At 41.4% G+C, this 10,413-nt stretch overlaps 1 protein-coding gene across 2 annotated transcripts in view; it reads left to right on the top strand.

Annotated features, from left to right (window-relative positions):
• The window catches only part of STAMBPL1 (STAM binding protein like 1), a 33,816-nt gene that overhangs the window by 2,193 nt on the left and 21,210 nt on the right, over window positions 1-10,413 (top strand). Inside the window, exons 2-3 of one of the 2 annotated variants that reach the window (XM_021712411.1) lie at window positions 4,557-4,639; window positions 9,142-9,359. In XM_021712411.1, coding sequence (XP_021568086.1) covers window positions 4,610-4,639; window positions 9,142-9,359 — 248 coding nt within the window. In that variant the 5' untranslated portion in view covers window positions 4,557-4,609. Of the gene's footprint in view, window positions 1-3,993; window positions 4,640-9,141; window positions 9,360-10,413 lie in introns of those variants that run through there. The other variant, XM_008058183.1, reaches the window with a different exon arrangement.

The following is a 10,413-nucleotide window of genomic DNA, read 5'->3' as shown; positions in this document are numbered from 1 at the left end:
GGCAACTTAGCGAGACCTCATCTCTACAATAAATCAAAAAATGAGCCGGGCGTGGTAGCGTATGCCTGTAATTCCAGCTATTTGGAAGGCTGAGGCGGAAGGATCGCCGGAGACCAGCAGGTCGAGGCTGCAATGGCCGGGAGCGGCCACTGCACTCCAGTCTGGGCAACAGAGTGAGACTCCAACTCAAAAAAAACAAAACAAAACAAGTTGCTGGGTGTGGGGGCTCACGCCTGTAATCCCAGCACTTTGGGAGACAGAGGCAGAGGTGAGAGGATTGCCTGAGCCCAGGTGTTTGAGCCTAGCCTGGGCAATTTAGCAAGACCTCATCTCTACAGTAAATAAAGAATAATTAGCTGGGTGTGGTGGTGCACATGCCTGTAGTTCTAGCTACTTGGAAGGCTGAGGTGGAAGGATCACCTGAGCCCAGCAGGCTGCGGTATCTGTGGGCATGCCACTGCACTCCAGCCTGGGCGACAGAATGAAACTTTGACTCAAAAAAAAAAAAAAAAAATAGGCAAGTATCCAGGCATGGTGGCTCATGCCTGTAATCTCAGCACTTTGGGAGGCTGAGATGGGTGAATTGCTCGAGCCTAGGAGTTTGAGATCAGTCTGGGCAGCATAGCAAAAACCTCATCTCTAGAAAAAAGTAAAATTAAAAAAATTGGTCATGGCAGTACAGACCTGTACCCCAACTACTCAAGATGGTGAAGTAGAAGGATCATCTGAGCCCAAGAGTTCCAATCTGGGCAACAGAGTGAGATCCCAATTCAAAAATTTAATTAATTAAAATTTTGGCTGGGCATGGTGACTCAAGCCTGGGCATGAGCCCATGGGTTCGAGACCACCCTAGGCAACTTGGTGAGACCTCGTCTCTACAATAAATCAAAAAATTAGCCGAGCGTGGTAGCACATACCACGCAACTTGGAAGGCCGAGGCAGAAGGATCACCTGAGCCCAGCAGATCGAGGCTGTGGTGGCCGTGAGCATGTCACTGCCCTCTAGCCTGGGCAACAGAGTGAGATTCCAACTCAAAAAAATTTTTTAAGCAAATAATATTTTATTAGTATTATGAATATAATATTGACCTCACAGATCCCCTGAAAGGATCTCAGGGAACTACTGATCTTGAAAATATACTTGTTTATGTTGACATTGACAATTATTTATACTGTAACTGTAAAAACCAAGACTGCAGATTTAAAAATGAAGATATTAAGACACGACCTCTACCGTCAAGTAATAAATGCTTCAAAAAATAAGTTGAGCAACCAATCTGTGAGCTGCTTTCATCTGAGATTTGAAAGGAGTTGGTTTCTGTTTCTTAATTATTAATATATTTATATGTGGGAGTCAATAGTGATTGCTTTTATCTGTAGCAACTTAATAAATTCTAGTGTTTAAGATATGTTTAATCAAATGTTTCATACATATAGATGCTCATTACTGAGAGATTTCTTTGTTCTTGTGCACACTTGCCATTGTTTTTCGGTCACCCAGCCCTGAATTCACCTTTTCTCACTTGGTACATTCTGCTGTCCCCTACAGGAAGATAAAGTGCTAGATAATTACCTTTTCAGCCATCTTTGCAGCCTGCAGGCGTGTGACCTAGAATCTGCTGGTCAGACACCTGCATCTCATGCCTTGAAATAGAAACCAAGCCGGGCTCGGTGTCTTAGTCTGTAATCCCAGCACTTTGGGAGGCTGAGGTGAGTGGATTGCCTGAGCCCGCGGGTTCGAGACCCACCTGGGCAACTTGGCGAGACCTCATCTCTACAATAAATCAAAAATTAGCCGGGCGTGGTAGCTCGCACCTGTAGTTCCAGCTACTTAGAAGGCTGAGGTGGAAGGATCGCCGGAACCCAGCAGGTCGAGGTTGCGGTGGCTAGGAGCGGCCACTGCACTCCAGTCTGGGCGACAGAGTGAGACTCCAACTCAAAAAAAAAAAAAGAAGAAGTAGAAACCAGGGACATGCAGAAGTTTATGGGGGCTGCACAGAATTTCCAGGGCTAGGCGCTAAAGTTGCTGGTATTGGTAGTAGGAGTTGCAGAGTCCCTTGTCATCAAAGGCCAGAGACAGTTGTGGTTTTCACCAGACCAATGGTGCTGTATGGTTTAGGGCAACATTCCTGGATGTGTAGCTTCTGAGCCTGATTTCTCTGGTCATGCTGGAAATTTGCACTAAAAAAAACATATTATCCTTCTATAAATTCAAGAGTAATGTTTTTGCTTATAACTTAGAATCCTGCTTAATACATTCTCAAATGCAGTGTCTCGCAAAGTATTATATGGAAACCTTACAAATTAAAATCATATCCAGACAATGACTATTTGTGGGCTTTAAATGGATAGATTCAGAACCCCTATGTGTGAGTTCCAGGAATCTGCCTTCTAAATAGGTCTCAGGTTTATATGATTTGGGGGACAGTAAAATTTAAGAACTGCTGTCCTGATGTTTCCAACTTTTAAAATTATTTGCTCTCTGTTTATGGATCTGAGTAACCCTTAGAAGAACTAATTCTATTCTTTTACAAGGCCCTAATCAATGACTAACTAGTATTTCCCGGTTCCCCTCCCTTTCCAGTTCACAGCCCTTGGGAAACTAAGGCTAGTACTGATAAGGAAAGACTAAGACCAGTACTGACACATGCTCTGTCCTCCTCAGCACTCTGTATGTTCTGCCTCCACACCTTTGCTCCAGGTACAGGAAGTGGCAGAAATACACACCTTTTTCCTTTCCTCCCCTCAGCTCACCTAAATCCTGCCCAGCCTGCAATATTCCACTTACCCATCTAAACGTTTCAGACTTTTTTAGAATTGTATTACACAATCCCTACAGTACCAATCAATCACAATTCCCCATAAGCTTTGTTCTATCTCTTTAACTCTTTTAACCTCTTTTTTCCCCCCTGATTTGTGTCTTTTCACTACAAAGTGGTAATTCCCCAATTGGTGCCAGAATTGTTAACTGGGTTTTAAATGACCTTGTGACAGTAGCTCTCTGGAAGTTTTTTTCTTTCTTGAGCGTTATTGTAACCTGCAGTCTTAGAGCCCAATGTTTACCCCAGGGATCTCTGAAAACAGCAAGGAAAAAGACTGAAATACAAAGAGTGTGTTTTCTCAGCCATGGATTCAGGCCAGTAAACGGCATGGAGGGACTGACTGATCTACTCCTGAGATTTCTGGAATCACTGAGTGTTATGACTGAAGAGAATGTATCTTAACCCCTTGTTTCCTAAATGAGAAGACACATGTCCAAAGTCACCTAAGTGATTAGTGAGTGATAAACGGAAACATAAATTTAGAAGAAGTAGAAAGTAGGGATGTAGAGCTTGACCTAAACAAGCACAGAGAGGAAGGAGACCACTAACATTTAGAGTTAATGTTAAACTTGGGTACTTTCACGTAACATCTCTGAGCCTCAGTTTTATTGACTGCAAAATAAAGATTCTAAGAATAGCTAACATTTATGAAATATTGTCTATGTGCTAGGAACTATTCTAAGAACTTTCTAGGCTAACCTATTTACTTCTTCCCACAACCACATGACATAGGTACTACTCCTCCCATTTTTCAGATATACAAAAAGCTATATAACGTACCTTCAGTCATGCAGCTAGCATATTCATTTTCTATTGCTGCTTTATAACTATTTATGAATTTAATGGCCTAAGCATACATTTATCATCTTGCAGCTTTGTAGGTCAGGAGTCTGGGCACAAGCTCTTTTACACAACCTCACAAGGCAGCAGTTGGAGTGTTAACTTGTGCTAGTCTCATCTGAGACTTGGAGTCCTCTTCCCAACTTGTGTGACTGTTGGCAGAATTGATGTCCTTGCAGCTGCAGGACTCATAGTGGCTGAGTCTTTAAAGTCAGCAGGAGAGTGTCCCCTTCTTTCAAAGGTCTTACCTGATAAAGTCAAGCCCACCCAGTAATCTTTCTTTTGGTTAACTTCACATCAACTATTAGGGGTCTTACTATCTCTACAGTTATCTCTTCATCTTTGACATATGATTAGCACAATCATGGGAGTGATATTTCATCACCTTTGCTATCTTCTCTTGGTTAGAAACCAACCGCAGGTCTCATTCACACTCGACAGGAGAGGGGGGTTACAGAAATCCACAGCTACCAATGGGCAGGAGTCACAGAGCTGTCTTAGAATTCTGCTTACCACATCTAAGACTGAGTTTAAACACAAGACTGGCTCCATGTTTAAGAGTTCCTGCTCCTAACCACGATGATCTTCTTTCTTCCTTTAAAGAAAGTGAACCTACTTTATGACCTTCCATGGAGTTCCAAGTAAGGTAACTCTCAGCAAATTCATATACCAATTCCCTTCACACCTCCACTTTTAAAGGTCACCCCTTCAAGAAACCATAACTACTCACAGTTTTGTATTTTCAGGAATTTCCAACAGTCTCTCTAAACACTCAGGTTATATGTTATTTCAATTTGTTCATATTTGTCTGAGGCAGCAATAACCCTGGGGTTTGGGATTTGAGATGTGAGTTCTCAAATAATAACCTTAGCTCTGCTTTTTGTCTTTGAAACAGATGAGATGATTGAAAAGAAACAGTGAACACCTTCATTTTGTAGACAGGACAACATGGACCAACCGCTTACTCTTAATTCTCTGGTAGGTTGCACCAACTGATATTTAACATTTGGTTGGAAAGCCCGAAAAGAAGAACAGAAACACAGCAAATGTGAAATGAGTCACAGCACCTTTCAGAAGTTTAGCACTTGTAACTTTTCATCCATCTGTGTGGTTGTCTCCTTTGAGGAAGTGACTAATAAACCATCTTCACAAGACTTAAAAATAAATTGTTTTTTCCACAAAAGTCTAAAGTTTTAATTTATCTGGCTAGATTCCAGGAATGTAGTCCTTTGGAAAAACACCGGGGAGAAGAATTTCAGAGTTGACATCTTAACAAGTCCTAAAACCTTTTCGTGCCTCAACTTTTTTTTTTTTTTTTTTGAGTCAGAGTCTTACTCTGTCACCCAGGCTGCAGTGCAGTGACACGCTCACAGCTACTGCAGTCTCGACCTGCTGGGCTCAGGCAATCCTTCCACCTCAGCCTTCCAAGAAGCTGGAACTACAAGCGCACACCACCACACCCAGCTAATTTTTTGTATTGTAGAGACGAGATCTCACCAAGTTGCCCAGGCTGGTCTCAAACCCCTGGGGTCAGGCAGTCCTCTCACTTCGGTCTCCCAAAAGTGCTGGGATTACATGCTTGAGCCACCGCACCCAGCATGCCTCAACTTCTTTACAGATAAAAATTGGAGGCCTACCTGATCTCAAACCAGGGGAAGTGGGAACCAAAGTGAGAACTAAACTTTACCTGTACAACAACCCTGAATTGTACCCCACATCTTTAAAATAAAAGTTTAAAAAAAATTGGAGCCCTACCTTGTATGGCAATAACTGAGGAACACGTTTCATATTTAACACTTATGTGCTGCTTTGCATCCTTGTATAAATGTCTGGGTATGTGAAGTTCTTGTTTTTCTCACTTTTCCCTTTACTGCCTTGCATGGAGCATACTTTCTCTAGCTGCATCTTAAAAGAAGCTTGTGTTGGAAAGGAAGTAACAGAGGCCTTCGCATCACATGGGCTTATTCTGTGTCCCAGATCAGTGTCTGAGTGTGAATATAGGCACATTATGTAATCTCTATGGCCCTGATTTTGTACTTTGTGCCTTATGACAATTGGAAGATATATCTTTTATGCTCCCAGCCTATCATGGTGGCGTGACACATGGAAACCATCATTCCTAATGCCCTTCAGATAACCCTCCCCATCCCACTCACGGCGTCCCTTAGGAATAGGCCTGTGAGCTGCAGTATACTGAGCATCTTATACACACAAAGCCTAGCTCCAGGACATAAAGAAATAGATAGGCTGGTTCTTGCACTGAAATAGGTCATGACCTAATGTTTTTTCTTGACCAGAAAGAAGGTCTTTCACAGGAGCTTTGTTGTTTTCAAAGTATGTTTGAGAAGTAGACAGTGCAGAAACTTTTTCCCTTTCTGGTCTCATGTCATTCTACTGAGGGGTTAATAAAGACTGCCCCATTCCCACATCTGCAGAGGAAGGAGTCATCCTTATGGGATGTCTTCTGTGTTTTTCTAGAATATTACATAGGAATAATTAGAATGTTATTGATCATGTCATTGTAAAGCTGAACATTAAGGCTTTTTTTATTTGGAAAATTTGTATTTTCATCCAAGAATCTCACATGCAATGAAATATTATACACTGATGAAGACTTTAGGATATTTCCTAACTTATCTCTGAAATCAATTTTAAATTTGGGAAGGATAGGACCATTCAGTAAAGGAAAAATCAATCTTATTTTTATCTTCAGGGAAAAAAGATAATCTAATTATAATCTCTTATTGCTCCCTTTTCTCATTTCCTTATTTTTCTCTCTCTCTTTTATTTGATACACTTGTTCATTATCACCTATGTTACAGGGAATATCCTACATCCTAGGAAACAGAGATAAATTGAAAATTATTTCTTTCAAAACCCCATGGAGTTCATAAGAGGTTGGAAATACATGTATAGAAATAGTTACAATTCAGCGTGAGCTGTATAGTAGTAAAATGTGAACACGTTACTTTTGTGCATATGAGAGGCTAGAAGCCCTTTTAGAAAATACTCTAATTTTCATTGATTTTTTTTCTCTGGTCCAATTTTCTGATGCAATTATCTATGGGCAACCAACAATATTTTCATTTAATGTTGCTGAGTTCTACAGGTGAATGTGATTAGGGAAAGGTGGACGGATTGCCCTGGTATTTGGGGCATCGCAACTAGAAAAGACTGAATACTCAAGCCCAAGGCTCAGAGTTCACATGTGCCAATTCCTGTCTCTAAAGTGGAGAAGCCACATAATAGAAGGTTCGAGAGAGATGTGCTTCTGGCTTAATGGAGTCTTGAGGAATGAGTTTATGGCTCTCTGGCTATATATGAAATCTTTAGGAACAAGAATCATTCCAGATCTCTGGGGTTCTACCTGCGATAAAATTAACACCAAAGTAGACCAGGTGACACTGGAAAAACTCCAAATTCACTGCACCTTGACCCAGAAGATTAGTTCAGTAATTCATGGCCAGACTAAAAGTACACCTGCCTTGACCTTCGTTCATAGCTTTCTATAGTCCTGATTCAAGTGCTCCGCCTACTGGAGTCAGACTTGCAACCTACTCTTAACTACAGAGGAAGCCTTAGGAAGCTAATGTGCTCTGGGCTAACTCCATTCTTGGAGCATCCAATGATGGTAGAGTAGTTGATCTAAAGCTGTGCTTCTCAAACTGTGTCATGCATAAGTACCTCTAGGAACACTAGCTAAAACATCAATTCTCCAGCCTACCTCTAGAGGTCCTGAGTCTGTAGATCTGAGGCAGGGCCTGTTAGGAATTTGCATTTTCAGAAAACTCCCAGTTGATGCTGATGCTGCTAGTACATGGACCATACCTAGAGACATACTGGTCCAAAGTAGGGATCAGCAAACTGTGGTCTAAGGGCCAAACAACCTGCTTGTTTTTATACATAAAAGTTTTTGGAACACAGCCAGGCTTATTTGTTTCCATACTGTTTATGGTGGCTTTCACACTGAAAGATGAATTTAAGTTGCAATGGAGACCATACGGCTGACAAAGCCAAAAATATTTGCTAGTCTATCCCATAACATAAAATTTCCTGACTTTTTTGCCTTTCTGAAGCAGTAACTTTTTTTTTGTTTGTTTTGAGTTGAAGTCTCACTCTGTCGCCCAGACTGGAGTGCAGTGGCCGCTCCCGGCCACCGCAACCTCGACCTGCTGGGCTCCGGCGATCCTTCTGCCTCAGCCTTCCAAGTAGCCGGAATTACAGGCATATACTACCACGCCCAGCTGATTTTTTGATTTATTGTAGAGATGAGGTCTCGCTGCCCAGGCGGGTCTCGAACCTGTGGGCTCAGGCAATCCGCTCACCTCAGCTTCCCAAAGGTGCGGGATTACAGGCTGAGCCACCGAGCCCGGCTAGCAGTGACTTTTTATTGAATAATTGAATAATTATTCTGACTGCATACGGTCTATACTTTTCCACATGTGTTTAGATACTTTTTTATTAATAAAAATCAAATCTATTAATTAATATCACTGACTTTTCTTACTAACTTATTTTCTCAGATAAGGACTGGTTAACTGTAATTGTCATTATATGAGGATACGTCTTTTTATGTTTAAAAAATAGGGGCATTTCTTATTCTTGAAAAAGCTTCTTTAGGACTTACTGGTGGTTTTGTTGTTGTTGTTTGTTTTTTTTCTCAGTGAAGATTCAGAGAGGCCCTGAAAACTTCTTACTGAACTAGATATATTCTGGAATAGAATTGAATCTTAGTGACTTTGAATCCAATCTACCTCCTGGAGACCCTTCAGATTAGAATGACATGAGTCCTACCATGACAGGGATCCATCTCTTGGCCTGCTTTACGTGTTACAGGATGGAAATATTCACAGAAATATGATGATCAATGATATTTTATCTAAAATATTTGCATACTTAGAAATTTTTACACAATTGTACCCTGAAACCTAAAGAGAGAGCCTACTCCAATAAAAATGTGTTTTAGGCTGAGTGTGGTGGCTCATGTCTGTCATCTGAGCACTTTGGAAGGCAGAGGCAAGAGGATTGCCTGAGCCCATGGGTTTGAGACCAGCCTAGGCAACATCGCAAGACCACATCTCTACAATAAATACATTTTAAAAAATTAGCTGTGTCGTGGCTTAGTGTGGTGGCTTATGCCTGTAGTTCCAGCTACTAGGAAGGCTGAGGTGGTAGGATCACCTGAGCCCAGAAGGTTGAGGCTGCGGTATCCGTGAGCATGCCACTGTACTCCAGCCTGGGGGACAGAGTGAGACTCTGACTCAAAAAAAAAAAAAAAAAATGTGTGTTTACCCTGCATGTTTGTTTTTTTGGTGTATAGACCATGTGTTGAGGCATAAAGGCTTTCCTTTGATCATATTATTAACTTTTATGAAAAGATATCCCTAGGTGTTGGTGTCAGATTTTTAGTAGAGAAAATACATCCACAATATCAGTTATATTCTTTTATTATAATCAGGGATTTAAACTTTGCTTTGCAGAAAAAATTAGCTGCTATGCCTGACCACACAGATGTTTCCTTAAGACCAGAAGAGCGAGTCCGTGCCCTAAGGAAGCTTGGTTGTAATATCACCATCAGTGAAGACATCACTCCACGACGCTACTTTAGATCTGGAGTAGAAATGGAGAGGATGGCATCTGTGTATCTGGAGGAAGGAAATTTGGAAAATGCCTTTGTTCTTTATAATAAATTTATAACGTAAGTCTTTTGCTTCGGTGGCCTTTGAAATGAGAAAACTGGAAAAATTTTATATGATATTTTTATGTGACAGTTTGAATATCAGGAATGTTTTCATATTTAGACCAATGGTCTCTGGAAGCATTAAATATCCAAGTTTTTAAATCACTAAGCAATATACTCCAAGGCATCCCAACACTATCTTGGAGGCTTAGGGTTGGGAAGCAGGTCGGGGAGGAAATGAGGTTCAGGGAGATCAGATTCCCCCTCAACAAACCAGCACAATAACCTGTGTGTCTCATTTCACAAATATAACTTCGTGTTTTGTGCCATTCTCCCCACAGGTATGTAAGCTTTACGAGAGAAGGAGCTACATTACAGCTCCATCTACAGCACCTGGAATGTGCCATCAACATTTAAAAAGTCTGATGGGTGGGTTGAGACTAGGGGACAAATTGGGAAACATAGGAAAGTCCTGATTTAAGTTCAGGATGTAATAGTTAATTTTGTATAGTATGTAGTGTTTTTTAAAAGGTAATTTATTTGGCTATGTAAGAATCCTATGTATAAAAGTGCTTTCAAAATGTTGAACGAAGGTGGCTACATCAAAACAGCCATGTAAAAATATTGTATTTCTCATTAGATAGATATCTGTTAGTAATATATACTAGTTTACGAGTTAACAGAAATGGAGTTTGAACTTTCCAATTGGCACCTTACTGGTTGAAAATGTCTGCTGTTATCAGTCGGGTATGGGGGCTTATGCCTGTAATCCCAGCACTTCGAGAGGACAAAGAGGGAGGATCACTTGAGGCTAGGAGTTGGAGACCAGTCTGGGCAACATTGTGGGATGCCATATCTCTAAAAAAATTTTTTTTGTCCGGGCTCGATGGCTCAGCCTGTAATCCCGCGCCTTTGGGAGGCTGAGGTGAATGGATTGCCTGAGCCTGCGGGTTTGAGACCCGCCTGGGCAGGGAGACCGCATCTCTACAATAAGTCAAAAAATCAGCCAGGCGTGGTAGCACATGCCTGTAATTCCGGCTACTCGGAAGGCCGAGGTGGAAGGATCGCTGGA

Source organism: Carlito syrichta, unplaced genomic scaffold (assembly GCF_000164805.1).
Source record: "Carlito syrichta isolate Samal-C Ts95f unplaced genomic scaffold, Tarsius_syrichta-2.0.1 Scaffold303242, whole genome shotgun sequence".
Classification (NCBI taxonomy): domain Eukaryota; kingdom Metazoa; phylum Chordata; class Mammalia; order Primates; family Tarsiidae; genus Carlito; species Carlito syrichta.
This window is presented reverse-complemented; position numbering and strand designations above follow the sequence as displayed.